Genomic DNA, 16,920 nt, shown 5'->3' with positions numbered 1-16,920 from the left:
ATATTTCGTAATATGGTTATAGTTTAATTAAAATGTTAGTGGACTCCCTCCTCCTCCCCCAACGTCCTTCCCTAAATTAACGAAAAAATTTTGTTGTCAAAGGAAATTTCATTCTACATTTAACTGCTAAAATTCTTAATTATTTTTGTTTTTAATTGTTTTTTTTTTTATGTTATAAAATTATGGCAAATGGCGTCTAATTCACTAAATTTTGCTGTTAAATGTCAAATTCTCCTAATTACAATATTAACTACCACAAAAACTGAATGTATCGTAAAATGAATTAAAGAAAATATTAACGGTATTATGCAATGGTAATTTGCAATCAAATATTAAGAGACCTGGCATTTAACAAATTTCGAGAACCTTGAATACTAGAAGCTACTTATATCCCTTTTTTGTAATATGTAAAACATATAACAAATTGCAGAAAATGAAGATCAAATATTTTGAAAAATTTTGTTATCATACAGGACTTTAACCAATTCTATTCAAAAATTTTGTGTGGGTTTGGCAAATAAATGTGGGAAGTTAAAAATTTTATATTGAAAATTTTAAAAAATTCTGTAATTAGATTTTTTTAAAATTTTCAATTACAAGTACCCCATTTGATTGAAAATTTATTTAACTCTCTTTCTCTTATACATCTACATACATATATATATATATATACATGTATGTAATTGATGCAATAATGCACTCTTTAGAAAGCAATTTATTCCAGTACATTAACGTGAGAAAATTCCATTTTAAATTGTTACAATATTATTATCTTCGTTACAAAAGGCGAATAACACATTGTAAGAGTATAAGTGTTTATATTATGTGTTAACTCAAAATCTATAGGAGTTTATTCGTTTGTGAATCATGTCATATAATATGAACTTTCTATAATATATTTTCTAGTTTTTTCCTTTAGAATTTTATGACTCAGAAGAAAAATATCTTCTATATGTTGGTTTGATGTCATTTCTGCTGGAGGGTAGGGTATTGCTTTTAAGTTGAAGTTTAAAAGAAAATATTAAAATAATAATTTAATAAAATTATGATTTTCTTAAAAAATTGATATATGAAAATTTGAAAAATCAATCCGATTGCCGAATAATTTTACAGAATTTTCAAGTGGTAATTAGAAATCTGTGGATATTTAAAATTGTTAAATATTCAACCTGCTTTTACTGCTATATACGGTAAATCTAATTTAAAAAGAAAGTTTTATAATTTAAGTTAAAATAATATGATTGAATGCCGTCCGCAGTGATTGCCTTTCTTTTGACTAAAATTTATTTCCTCTTTACTTCATTTGCGGTGGGAAAATTGAAAACTTTTATTTGTCTTCTAAAATCTCATTGGAGTTAACTATAGGCAGTGACTAGTCTGCCGAACTTTTTCTTCATACTAAATATAATGAAGTTTATTGATATTTCTTGGTGTACAATACCGAATACATTACAACATTGGTCAGATATATTATTGTATTTGATTGATATATTTATTAGTAATTAGGAGAATTAGAATGTTTACTAGTAAAAACAATCTTGCTTAAGCACGTCTTTAAAAATATTAAAGAATTTCGCCAAAATTTTTAGGGAAGATGAAACATATTTATTTAACTACATTATTAACACTGCTTGAAAAGAAAACAAATGTCGAAAATTTGACATTTTAGAGTCGAGCGGATAACTTTGAATACAATTCTTTGTCCAACTAATCGATTTTTTTTCCATGTTTTCATATACTGCCAACGGTTTCGAAAAATTTGAGCTATTTAATTTGAGAAATTAAGCTGTTTATTCCATTCAGCTCGAAGTGAAGTATTGCGAGCTATAAAAAGCAGTATGGGCTGCTAATCAGAAAACTCTATACTGAAGTTGATGTGGTAGCAATGAAAACTCAAATGCAAATAATACAAATTTAATGTGTGTATGAGTATACATAATAGATTTACAATTTTCTAAGAACAATTCATTCTTTATCCAGATGATTAACCAAAAAGGAAAAGATTTTAATATTATATATAGAAATATTCAAGTAAATGAGCGTGACTTGATTAAAAGGAATAAATGCAATAACATGTATACGTCAATAATTTTTATAAAAAAAAAAAATTTATATTATTGGCATACCATACTTGCTTACATATACTTGCTAATATACCACAAAATGCACATTACATAAAATATTCCAATAAAACAAGAAAAAAAACAAACAAACTGAAAAATTAAAGAAAATTTTCGTCCCGAAAGAAAGTTATCGTCATCATCTTCGTCATCATTATTATTGTTTTAACACAAACAATCATTATCAATATCATCATTTATTTGCACATTTCTTTTAGAAAGTAAGTAGTGAAGCTTTATAAATGTAAAATATTCTTATGTCGTACATATTATATAATTTGTATGTATATATTTAAGTATGCATACATTTAGATAGGGTGGAAGACCCCATTTAGCGGTAACAATATTTTACAGTTAGCCATTTTTTTTTTCTTTTTCTTTTATATGCATTGATCCTTTAATAATGCAAAGCTTTTAAGAAAGAAGAAAAAAAATACGGTAAGCGGAAAATTATAAAAGCTAAAAGCATACAAAAGAAATAGTTTTGTATATTTTATAAAAAAAATATAAAGGACATAAGTATATAGAAGAGAGTAGAAGAAGAAGAAGAAGCAAAACTATAAATAAATAAAAAGTATGCATAAAATAATGCCAAAAGAAATGGTAATAGTTTACATTTATTTACTGTTTTCATTTTGTTATTGTTGTTGTTGCTTTTGTGGTTTGAATTCTTATACTATATAATCATTATTATTATAACTATTATAAATATTATATTTCTGTAAGTATAAAATTAAAATGGAATACAAGAGTCTAAAAATATAATATATAGGTACATAAATTTTAATCATTAGAGTAAAAAAATTATTACGTCGCCCCAATAAAGTCTTATCCTCCCAAAAAAAAATAAAATTATATTCTTCGTATATGGAGTATAATTTGACCAAACTCTGGTATACTCGTATATTTTGCCGGAGAATCTAAATTTTCATTAATTTTCTATCAAATTCCCATAGGAGAAATAAGAATTTTTTAACGACTTCTGTGTCATAACTGTCATCAAAGTTATGTGGGAGTTTTATTTTAAATTTTGTAACCAGATCTATGACAGCTTGTCGGACGGAAATATGTATTTAGATTATGCCGGTTAAAAGTGTTTGATCAAAATTTAAACAGAGAAATGCCTTAGAAAATATTTTACTCTTATTAAAGAATATCTAAATATCGCTATACCTGGAGTAGTTAATTTCAAATTTTTGATATATTGACGAGAATAACATTTACCACTCCGGAATTCAAAATGGAAAAAAAATTAATGATTTGAAGATCAAGAATTTTTTATTATTTTTTAAGAAATTTAATTGACGCGGATGTGTTAAGTGAGTGAATTTCTATATATTATACATAAGTATATCGTACTGGATATTCTGATTGACAAAGTTAAAATATTAATGTTTTCGGTATTATTGGCTTGTTATCACTACCTAATCCTCAATATCTCGCCATAACCGCTCTGACCCGCAGGTGTAATAAAGCATAGTTTTCCTATCTCCCGGTAGCTTCGACACGTCGTATTGAAGTACAATCCTAACTTAGCCGCATGCTCTCTACGGGGCAGTGTCCTATCGAGACATCGTCACAAGCTCATTCGATTTCTATATACATATATTCATTTTCACTGCATTGATGGGAAAAACAGCCCGTTCCGCCCCCCCAGAAATATTCATGGCTGAGCCATATCTAACCAACCCATTCGCCCATTCAATTTCTGTTATATTATGGTGGCCCGTGACCTAAAGAAGTGTGATAACAAGCGCACACCCCTGGCAGCTTGGTACTATATCTTCGAACATTTTTCATTAATAATCATAGACATTAAAATATCTATTAGAATTCTTAAGCTTATATAAATATCTCACTTAATACACTAGTGTGATGTCATCAAAATTAATTCATTCAAATGTCAACCTAGAACACGATAACACACATAAGCCCTTTCACACGTTATTTAAAACTATAATTTTTATAACACTTTAAATTTACAGAAAATTACAATAATTTCTTCATTAGAAATTCTACTCTCGTTTTTGAGTGAAATTTTTCCTCGTTTTACACATGAAAAATTCATTTCAAGAATATTTTATGTTATATAGTGCGAAAAGAATTAAAATTATAATAAAAAAAATCTGATGTGGTCAGCACATAACCGACCGCATTGTGTATTGTCTAGTTAAATGAAAGTGTTACAGAATATTATAAAAATGTCTGTTAAATACTTCTTTCCAATTTTTAGGACATTTGTAAGCTTATAGTTAACATACTTAGAAAAATGTAAATTTGGCTCTTAGTAGAGTTTCGCTTTGTGCTACCCGAATTCCCTGAAATGCTCGCCAGTTAGTTTGGGTAACAACCAGAACTCAAATGTCAAATTTCAAGAAATTCCATCAATTTGTTCTGTGGATATGGTGAAAAATGTAAAATCGGCCCGCAAATCAGTTCTCGAGCCCTGATCTTTCCAAAAAATTTACATGTTCATTGTTTTAATACGGGGAATTTATATATTAAATTTCAATGAAATCGGTTGATTATTTCTCTTTATATACACAAAAATGTATATTTGGCCCGTAGTAAACGCCCAGTTGCTGATGCCTGATTTCTTCCAAAAGTTAGGAATTTTTGCGTATAATCGAGTAAAGCTTATATATAAAATTTCAAGTAAATCGGTTGAATACTTTCTTCAAAATGGTGAAAAATGTAAAATCGGCCCGCAAATCCGTTTTCGAGCCCTGATCTTTCCAAACAATTTATATGTTCATTGTTTTAATACGAGGAGCTCATATATTAAATTTCAATGAAATCGGTTGATTATTTCTCTTTATATACACAAAAATCTATATTTGGCCCGTAGTAAACGTCTAGTTGACGATGGCTGATTTCTTCCAAAACATACGAATTTTTGTGGACGGTCGAGCTGAGCTTATATATAAAATTTCAAGTAAATCGGTTGAATACTTTCTTCAAAATGTTCAAAAATGTAAAACAGGCCCGCTAAAAAGTGCAGTTCCCGAGGCCTGATATATATCAAAAGTTGATCGATCCGTGCCATGGTGGAAACAAACTTACATATAAAATTTCATCAAAATCGGTTCAGCCGAACTTGAGATACACGCGTGCACACACAGACCGACAGACGGACAGACCGACAGACCGACAGACCGACAGACCGACAGACCGACAGACCGACAGACCGACAGACCGACAGGTTGCTAAAAATAGTTTATTTACACTTCCCTACTATGGAGAAGTACGTTCCCACCGAAAACTCGATATGCAAAATTTGTTGCCATCACATAACCTACCTATTGTTTACACAATACGGTCGGTAAACTATTGTTTACACAATACGGTCGGTAAAAAATTATAGGAAAGAATTTAACAATAAATACGATTATCTTCGATAAAATTCTAGAAATTCGTATAATTGTTACGAATTTTCTTGTCGAGAATCAGATAATCTTTTATCACATATTGAATTCAAGAATTCAATATGTAAAGTGGTCGCAGCACTGAATTTAATAAAAATTTATTTGGGTTGGTATTTTTTCGTTATACTCTTATGTAATATAAGAAAGCGTTATAAAATAACCAAAAAAAAAAAACGATTTACAATTGCCGATTCGGTTTTTAGTTAAATATGTATGGGCTGCTTCGTAAATAATCTCTGTAAAAAATATTCTTATGTAAAAAAAGGAGGAAAACAGCTACCTGCCCCCTATTTTCATGTTCGGAGCTAGCGAATTCCAAGCAAATATTTTTTTGATCTAATTTATTTCAGTAGAATACGGACCTAGCAAATGTAAATGCTAAGAAACTTGACCGATTTTTGAGGAATTAATGGTAGTTCGGATGAGGGAGTGAGAAAAAAAAGAAATATCTGGCGGTATTACAGTGGGTCTGGATGCCCTAATTCTGCTTATTAGTCTGGGAGGTTGTATTAACCTAAACGAACATAATAGGATCGCACAAATATTTAAATAATCTTATGAACATCACAACATATTGTGAACATTATCACATAATTTTATTAAGTACAATACATTTAAAATTTTATCAGATGTAAAATATTAGTGTTCAAAATTTTACGCAATACTGCTCCTAAAGTTATGCACTAAAATGAGGTTTTAATATTTTGATCCTTAAGTGAATAAAACTTATATGTGTTGGCCAGGAAAATTCTATTTTTAAAATAAACAGCCTCACATATTTAAGAATCATTTTATTAATATATAAAACTTATGTACGCATCAATTTTTGAAGTTTATTTAATATTATTTAAGACCAAAATAATTTTTTGTCTTGGATTTCTTGAAAATAATTTTAAATTAACGCAAAAAATTCACGTATACATTTCAAATGATAATATCAATTTTTCCTTAATCACTCCAATATATTTGTACGTAAAAATATTTGTCTGACTAAAGAAAATAGAGACGAAAATATCTTAAACAATTCAAGGGCTCATAAACTTTTATACCCTCTTCACAGTATAATATGAAAAATAGAAAATGGAAAATTCATTTTATAGGAACATTTACTTTACTCGTATTTACTCGTACTTTTATACTTATTTTTATGTGTAATCGATAGGAATTCTCATTCCGCAGACAAATTTTTATAACGACTAATGTATGCACATACATGTATGCATAGAAATAGTATACAATATATGTATTATTTTATATAAGTGTTCATCAAAATGTAGTAATAGAGTCTAGAAAATAAAATTCCATTTTATATACAAAAGAATAATAAATGTACAATATTGTTGGTTAATATTATACATATACATACACAAATATGTATATATATGTATGTCTCTCTTCATTTGTTTCATGACATACTCATATACATATATACTCATATTATTTACAAGAAAAGTTCTTCTTTTCTATTTTTGTTTTTCTCATATATAAACAAAATAAATTTTTTAGTCCTGTGACCTTGGGACGTCCTCCAAATCATTGTACTATCCAAAAAATTTTACATTTCGTTGATTATATACATACATACTTATATTCATATGTAATGGTATATGTCTGTATATATATACATTGATATTAATTTAATATTTTGATAGGAGAAAAATTCGTGGAAAATTCATGATGAAACGGAAAATGTCTGTACAAACACAGCCGGAAACTAGTAAATAAACTTATTAAGAATAACAGTAGAATAAAAGTGGAAAAATTTCTTTCTAAAAATAAATAAAAATAATCACTAATTCAATGGGAAATAACATGAAAATATGAAAGATCGATAATAGAATATGTTTAAGAGTCTAATATTCTATTTCAGATTTGAAATATTTGTATAAAGAGTGAATGTAGACCTTAACCATGTATGGGAAGTAGGCACTCAAGTTTGAGTCTTTTTCTTTGAATTGTTTACAAAAATTGCCTTTATTTTTTCCTTTTTCCAAGCAATTGATTTTCATCTTAAAGTTATTTTAGGCTTTTTTGTTATTTTTTTTATTAAAGTTTTAAAAAAAGATTTACTGAAATGAATATAGAAGCAAAGCCAATAATAATAAGGAAATTAATATTTAATTTATTAGATATTAAAATTTCTCGTTTCTGTATACAATTTCATTAGCCCCTTAATGTATGTAACCACCTCACAACAGGCATAATTTATGTTCTTCAGACCATAAAAAATGTTTAAGTTGGCAATGAAAATATCGGGAATTTTATTTAAGAAATCTGATTATGCTATACATTTTTTAAACAAACTGCAAGGGGTTAAGTTGGAAAAGTTACCTTTCGCTTCTTAGTTATCATGTCTCGTAACAAACAATTAAGTTATTCAAAATCAAATCCAAACGTTTGTGTACGCTGCTCTCACTACAATGTACATATAAAACATGAGAAGGATCTAATAAAATTAGAAAAATGCCACAAGGTTTAGAAATTTTGTGTTATTGAAGGAAAATTAGAAATACTGACGTGTGTTATAATTTTGAAAACTATTGAATATGAGAAATGTTTAAGAAATTTATTATTTGAATTTAAAATTTCCAAGAAATTTTACATAAACACAACGTTAAATTATTTGTTCCCTTTCCTCTTTCTGCCAAGATTTTCAAACCAAATAATTAGGATATATTTTTTAGAAATCTCAATAATTTAGGACATAATAACTTTGGAACTAACCGAAATTAGAGGGTACATTTTCCTTTCAAATTTTCGGAGTTGTACTAAAACATAGAATTTCCCATTAAAAATATTCCATTATTTGATCACTTTATAGCTATTTATTCCATATACGTAGCAAAATTATCAAAACACGTTCTTACATACATACATACACAAAATAGATCTTTTAATATTATGTAAAAATAAATTGTTCTGGAATATTTTTCACCTTGAAATAAAACATTGTACTTCTTTTAATTTGATGGTCAATAATTATATAAGTGAATATCCGAATTTTTGTTTAAAGACCTTGAAAAATATTTTCCATAACAATTAACGAATATTCGATTCTATTGAAAATAATAAAAAAAAATTCAAGAGTTTTGTTCATAGCTGCCTAGAATCAAGGAAAAGTTTTTTTACTTTTCAAATTATCGGGAATATTTTTGATCTTTTGTGTAGGTGAGTTTATTTTTTTTATATAATCGTTCATTTAATTTTTTTCTTACCATTACTCCATGCATTATTTGTACTTGATATTATGAATTTAGAATTCTTACCTGGAATGAAATAAAATATATATTTAATTAGTATTTGTGAGAAATTTTTTAATATTAAAAAAAAATGGACTTCCAAATTAAAAATAATACGTGTAGGTTATTTAATTTTGTTTAAATTTTGGAGTCAAATCTCTACTACGGGATATGATTCTCAAAATGGCAAACTAGTCTTGAATTCTAAAAGTGATAATGTTTAAATTTGATAACTGTTTTATTTTAATTAACAAAATTTCTTTGTATGGATGGTAATTTTACCACCCCTTGAAATATGCAAAATTTTAATTTCGTTAAACTTTGATTATTCTCTTGCCTTTATAAAAGTTTAATTGAACTTTTATAAAGTCAAAAAACGTATAACAGTTACCAGTTTCAACCAGTTTTAAGTTCACAATTATACCTTTGTTCTAATTTAATTAATTAAATCTAACTTAATCAAAAAAAAATTTTTTTACTATTCCTCCTAAATGTATGCAATTTTATATATTTTGCTCAATCATATTTTTAATACCAAATATAAGGCAATACAAATGCAGTTTAAAAAAATCTTTATTTCAAAAATAATTTTCATAGAACTTTTAGTTGAAATCATGATTTCTAAAATCAAAAGTCTATTTTATGTGTACACTCGTTTTGCACTATTGTTTTATTATCTTCCTACGCTTTACCCTTTCATAATGAATAATAATAAACGCCAACACCTTAACTTTTAACTAATGTACACATACATATACAGCTATACATAAATATTTTATACTAGACCATTTCTCAATTGAAGAAATTTCTCCCTTTTCGTGGAAAAATTAATGTTATCGCATTTTTTCACAATATTGCGTGTCGTAGAAATAAACATGTTAACTTTAAAAGTGTCGTTTTGTTTTCTCTTTCTTATTTTTTGTTTTTTTCTCTATTTTTTTTTTTATAATTTTTATTGTTTCCTGAAAAAAATGTAATGAAAACTTAATACGTCGCCTGCTCAATTTTTATTCGATTTTTTTTTTCTGTATGAAGCCAACGAACTACTAAGCCACTTTTATTCTTATGTACGCAGTTAAAATGAAAATATAAAAATTTTTTTTTCGTACTTCAGACGCTTTCAGTAAAATGATTTGTCAGTTGTAGTTTTTCCAAAAGTATAAATAAAGAAAAACAAATCCTACGGCAAAAAAAAAATCGAAAGAAAAAAGCATATAAAAGTGAAAGGAAAACTTTACTTTTAAAAAAATTTTTCTTTTCCTTTTCTTTTGACAGGAAAATATTATTTGGTTTTCTTTGTTCAAAAATTTCTCGAAAAGAAAAAATATCCTTTTTACGAAAATATTGTTAAGATTAATGATTGTCCGTAATAGGGTATAGTCAAATTCGGATAGCACGCTCTTTATTAGTCACAATAGATTCTCATGAAGTGGGATTTCTTAAATAATACTGTCGTACTTGAATAGCTCCGCCGCCTAATCAACCGAAAGCTTGAATGAACGTACTAATTGTAATTACTTTTATAATCTCTTTGAATAAACTACTTATTTCAACTTGCGTTGCCAGAATTTCGGAATTCCTAAAGTTAATCTCAAAAATATGAGAATAATAAATCGTACTAAAGATTTATAGCAACTTATTTCAAAATAAACCTATAAATATAGTATATTGGCTGGCATTGCATAATTTTAGGGGAATTATTTTTTTTTCTTTGTAACCCCCTATAGTACAAACCTAATTATGTAGGCCCTATTTTTAGTAAGCAATTTCATATTGTATAACCTAAAAAAAATTTATGTTGGTATTACAAAATTTATTAAAATTCATAACGTCAAAGAAAAATTTTATAAATATAAATACATGTGTAGTTGTTAAGAGTAACGATTATGACATTATTCGAAGAAAAAATCTATTGACATAAAATGAAATATGAGAAAGTTGTTCCTGTCCAGACTTTAATAATAATTTTGACAATATTTTTCAAGAACTTTCAAATATTTTTGTTTTATTATGCGTTGTTATGTTTTACTAGAAAAAAAAAAAGTTAACAGTAAAAGCAAAATGACTCAAAATGAACTATCCAATTAAATCTAATTGAAGGATATATGAGGAAAAGAAAAATATTTATAGATAAAACTATTTGTTTTACTCAATTGCGCAAAATTGTATGTTGTGGCTTCATTGTTTTGGTATCCTACTGAGATATAAATGAATAAAGTGAAGATTATATCATTGAATAATTTAGAATTTTGTGAATAGTGTTTTTTGAAAGAATACACAAATATCTTTTAAGAGTGCAAAGCAAATGTGTATAGTACTAGTAGCAGAACGCCGTCTTACAAAAACGCCTTGAAAACTGGAAAGCCTGCTCTTCCGCATCAGACAGAGTTATTTATAAGGCTGTAAATGCCCGATTGTGGTATTCTCTTATCTAAACTGTGCTCCCTCCTGTTAAGAACCAACAGAGCCGGCGTTTTTGCTTTGTGTCTCAACGGTAATAACAATTTCGCTGCTTCCGTGTCTTTTATTGCCTTCGTCCTAACCAACTTTCACTACCACGCACTATGCCTTGTTCAAGAGCCTATAGGATACTATTAGAGTCTTAATTCGGAAACAGTACAGCACCTTAATAGATGATTCTCGGCCAAAAAAATTAAGACAATATCTGTTTGAGCTCAGAACTATTTATACGATATGAATAGAAATATGTTTATTCCAACAGAAGCCACATCACAATTAATCTCTCGAGTGAAAATTCTAAGATATTAAAGGCAATGAAATTACTACCTCGTTACCGTCATTATCGACTTAATAATTTCGGAGACTGTTTTTAATTGACTTCACCCATTCCATTCATTTTTAAATAGTATACAGAATTTTCTACTTCTTTAAGAGAGCACTGCCATAATGTCGTAATTAGTTGTCGTAGTTAAAGAGAGGCAGGTAGTAGCAACGTAGTAGACCGTCAGCATTCGCAAGTTTTTCTGTGTTTTATTTTTAATAATATTACTACACTTATCAAAATATATATAAGGTTTTCATCAAATTAATAATTTCTACTTCAAATTTCTACTTCAAAACTCTTCCTACAAAATTTTCATCTTCTGTCTGCATCTGTTTTTTTTTTGTTTTTTATATAACTTTCATTTTATTTTTATACTTTCACTTCTGTTTTTACGAAAACGGAATTAACAATTTCCAGGACATGCTTATATTTTTTTTCATTAAAAACATATATGTTAATGTATATGTATATATCCTTATAAAATCCACATTACACATACATTCATATTGGTTATGGTAAGCATTTTATATTACATATAAATTAATAAATAAAGATACAAAATAAAATTCGAAATATTTTTGTTGTTTCAGGGTCTTTATATTTTTTTTTTACCAGGGCACACAAAATATTTTGAAGTACACATCCTATGGATATGAGAAGAAGAAAACCTATAAAGACGACAATAAAACAAAAAAAAAAATTTTCCAATGAAAATAAAAATAAAGTTTTTTTTGTCTTTCTCTTTTCTTCACTCTAATTTGAGTGAAAGAACAATTTCCATAGTGATGGGTGAAGGCATTTTAGAGAGATGACTGTAAAAAATAAAAAAATAAAAAAAAAAAATAACGTTGTTTTTCAATTTTTTTTTTTTGTTCTTTGTTTTGTTTTCTTGTTTTCAATAGAATTGTGAAAGAGAGAAACGAACTTTTTTTTGAATAACCTTGAAAATAAAATACATAACGTAAGCTCTCCTGAGACACCGACACCGTGTGGCAGCACGCATTGACGAGTTAAATGAACTCAACACAAGAATGGAAAAATGCTTTGTAATTGATTAAGGATTATTTGGAGTTTTTGTTTTTGTTATTTTTTATTTTTTATTACTTTGTGGACAAGTTAGAAAAGAGCACACACACGCTATCAACAGTCTTGAAAATTTTATTTACGTTTTAAGTGAAAGTGGTTGAATATTCAACAAAAAATAGCGCAAAAATAAGAAAATTTGATGTTCTTTGGAAGACGGATCACAAAATTAAAAAAAGAAAAACAAAAAATACAAAAAATTTGAAGATGAAAAATACTTTTAAGAAGTTCTTCCAATAATTCAATCGTCTTCAAAATGCAAAAATACAATAACCGGTGTAATTCTTTGATAGGAAAGGTACAAAAAAAAAGAACGAAATTCCGTCGATTTAAATTGTCATGTTAAGGTAAAAATGTGATTACAATATTGTATGTAAGTATTGCATATGCAAGTTTTAAATTGAAAAGGTGTAAAATAGATTAAAAAATAAAGAGTTTTTGAATATTGTATTTTTTTTTCTTAAATAACCAATTATTGTTAATACACTTTTCGACTAGAGAAATTTTTCGTTCACTCACTGTGGTTAGAAAAGTATTTTATCACATCAAATTTATAAAAGGTAAAATACGTAAAATGTCTGAAATCACGTTTTTTATCTAAGAATTTCGATAATAAATAATTATCGATAAATGAATACCGATTATTTGCATGTTTGACACAGGTTTGGTTCAGCCAATTTTGTACGTACTCTACATAAAATATTTTATACTGAAACCGGATCAATTAAAATTGACATCAATTGAATTGATTTGTGAAATAAACTATGTTGAACATAAAATTTTGACCGAAAACCGAAAAATCCGAATCAAATTTTAGTTGAGCTCATACGTAAAAATTAGCCTTTGTATTTCGATTTATTTTATATACTTATTCTTAGTTGTAGAACTTTATTTTTATTATTTATTTAAAACATTTACTATAAATTACGATCACTCTACCTCAGAGGAGCGATTAATAAAAGTATGGCACTAATTTTATTTGACAGGTGTTGACACTAACCAATAAATGAATAAAACACAATATTATTGCTAAAATAGTGTATTAAGCCCATCTATCGGTAAAAATATTTACAAGTCATCATTATTACCAAAACAATTACTAATAATTTTAAGAATTTAAAAGTTTAATCAGGTTTAACTGTACAAGTATTGTGAACAAGATCAATACAAACTATCATTCTAATCGGCTGTTAGTTTTAATGTCAATAATCCAGATATTGACAATATTAATTACCCCATTGTTTGTCCGCTTTCTTATTATATTATAATACCAAAAATGTTTTAATTACAGCATGTACTAATACATATGTATGTGTATACAAGTTGTATGGTTATCATATTGTTCTTGCTACATTAACGTGCCGGCAACGTGTTATTAAAAACTTATCATGTATTTTACTTAATTTTACGTGACAGTCATTATAATGGGTGATGGGTTGTCATTTATTATAATTATGTCAAATTTTCTGTCATTCATTACTCTCTCTTTTCTTCTCTTCTCTCTTCAAATACATTATTTTTCAATCAGTGCATATGATAAACAATTAACCACTTAATTTGTATACATAAAAAAACAAAATACTACGAAAAACTTTTTACTTTCTTCATTAAATAAAATAAAAATTAAAAATAAAAACCAAAAATAATTTTTAATCCCCATTTTTTTGTCTATTAGTCATTATGGAGATTAGAGAATGCAAAAATATATTCTGTTGTGCTGTCAGATAATTTAGGATAAAGTTTTGCATACAAAATTTTCTAGACACGATTAAAAAGATAAAAATTTGCTTTTTTTTTGGGTGCCGAATAAGAAAAACAAAAAGTTTTATAATAAATAAGTGAAACATTCATTTAAATAGTTATGTTGCATATATATATGTGTATTCGTATGTATTTCATACTAACATTATAACATCCATTAAAACTAACCAATAAAAAATGTTATATAGCGATACAAGCAAAACGCTGTTGTCAGAAAAAGGCTCAACTTATGTTTTTTATTTAATAAAAAAAATAAACAAAACTTTCTCGTCTGAATTTCATATTTTTTCTTATTTTGTTCTTGTTTTTAGTTTTCTTTTACAATCAAGGATGAAATTTTAACTAATACAATGTGGCAGAGTTCGTTTTTCGATCGTAATGTTAACGGTTTTAATATTTTATTTCAGAAAAGGTGAAATTGTTATAACTTTTTCTGAAATCGAATCAATTTTGGGCGTATCGAAATTTAATTATCTAATAATTATTACTAAATGACCATAGTTTCTAATAACATGTAAGTTCTAACAAACAAAATATCATAATTTTTGTTAAATTAGCAAATAACTACAATTACCATAATTCGATACGTCGAAAATTCCAATTTTTTAATGTGACGAATTTAAAATTTTAAAAAGAGTGTTGATTTTATCTCTTCTTCCACCCCAGACTTGTCAATATAAGAATTTTTCAACTGTAATCTCACCAGAAAGATATGGCACAATAGAGATTTGGTGACTTAAGCTCTATTTCCATATTATTGACTAAAATAGCCTGATAAAAATATCGAATTATCGGGCTATCGGATTTTGGCGAATTTGGGACAGAATTTAAAATTTTTAATTTTTAGAATTTGTCAAGAAATTGTTAATGCTATTTTTAAGAATTTCAAAAGTTTCCCCCTAACCAAATTAGAAAGCATTTTCAATTCAAAATTAGTATTGCGTGTTTTGCTTATAACAATCCTCAATGATGTCAAGATCAATTGTATTTTTCCGTATTTTGATAAATTGCAAATTATGTAAATTTGCATATGTTTACGTATACCTTTACATATTATATAACTACATTCATAGACACATGTGTAAGTATAAGGACATAAATAATAAAAAATTATGTATTTTGTCTCTTTTTTTTCTGTTTTTGATTTTATAAGGCATGTCTCTTGAGAATCCTTCAGTTTTTTTTTTCACAAAGAAAACATAAAACGCCTGTAGGATAAAAGTCTAAATATGAAACTTTTGTTTTTTTATTTTAGTTTTTTTATTTACTTTGTTTTTCGCTTTTTTTGAAAAATTAAAAAATCAAAAGCTTTTACAGTTATATATGCATAAAATATTTACTTTAATATATAAGATGAAAGTTCATTAATAATTTTCGATTAAAAATTAATTTTAATGACAAGGAAATCTCATCATTTCAAAAAAATGACTGAAATTGAAAATTTTTTAAAAGCGAAAAAAATTTCCTTTGCGATTCCAAAAAACAAAAAATTTTTTTAGTTTAAATTCTTTTTTTTTTTTTTTTGAAAAATAATTTAAAAGGTTTTTCAAAAATATACCCTAATGGCACTGATTATTTGATAATGAATCTTTTGATAAATAAAATATGTTGTGTAATTTTTTTTTTGCAATATTGTTATTCGCCCTTTTTCATATATTTTAATATGAGCCTAGGACATGTTATATAAAGAGTCATAAAAGGATGATGAAAATACCGTAAATGAAGAGCCCGTTTAACAGAAAACTTTAATAACTAAACAGAAAAAAGTTGAGAGCACGTGTCATTGAAATGGGTAGATAATTCAAAAATTTGTAGAAATTCTTCAAAATTTTCTATAAGCAAAATAATAGGCTTGATGTAAAAATAGAATGCACCTTTCTTAAAAAAAAATAATATTATTACAAAATGGGGCCATTTGCTTGCTAAAAAAAAAATATGTAAATTTTCACAGAAAAAGCAATCATTTATTGAGAGAATTTAAATATTATTTAAAGAGAAATTGTATATATAAAAAGAAATGAGTCACTCAAAGACGGCTCCCCTCTTATTAAATTTTTAATTTGTAAAGGTACTCGTAAAAATTTATTATAACAATTTATCGATTATATAAAATAAATATAAATTAAAAATATACGATTTTTTGATTGCATTATAAAATTGAAAACAAAAGAAGAGCAATTTTCTGCTGCGTGATGCCAAAGTTCATATGGAACAAACATATTCGAATGAGACTGCCCAGAATAAAGAAAAATTACCGCCAGAAATTTCACCCTTGGCCCCCTTGTTGGACATTATCTGTCTTCATGTGGTGTGATCTTATATGCAAAATACTGCTAAAATTATTTAGCTGTTTCGCTCTTGTTATGGTTTAACAAACGAAATCGTACGCCGTTATCGTTCACCGTTTTGATTCTGTTATCGCAGTAACATCGTTCTAATGCAAATGGTAATACTTTTGTAAGAAAGTGTTGCCGTATTTGTTTCTGTGAATGAGAAAAAGAGATACG

At 26.9% G+C, this 16,920-nt stretch overlaps 1 protein-coding gene across 1 annotated transcript in view; it reads right to left on the bottom strand.

Annotated features, from left to right (window-relative positions):
• Positions 1–8,685: 8,685 nt before the first annotated feature.
• The window catches only part of LOC129612544 (glycosyltransferase-like protein gnt13), a 230,932-nt gene continuing 222,697 nt past the window's right edge, over positions 8,686–16,920 (bottom strand). Inside the window, exon 7 of the mRNA XM_055526204.1 lies at positions 8,686–8,811. Within this exon, the coding sequence (XP_055382179.1) occupies positions 8,741–8,811 (71 nt within the window). The 3' untranslated portion in view covers positions 8,686–8,740. The remainder of the gene's footprint in view (positions 8,812–16,920) is intronic.

The sequence above is a fragment of the Condylostylus longicornis genome, unplaced genomic scaffold (assembly GCF_029603195.1).
Source record: "Condylostylus longicornis isolate FDR11 unplaced genomic scaffold, ASM2960319v2 ptg000074l, whole genome shotgun sequence".
In the NCBI taxonomy this organism is placed as follows: Eukaryota; Metazoa; Arthropoda; class Insecta; order Diptera; family Dolichopodidae; genus Condylostylus; species Condylostylus longicornis.
The sequence above is the reverse complement of the archived record's forward strand: the minus strand, read 5'-3'. Positions and strand labels throughout refer to the sequence as shown.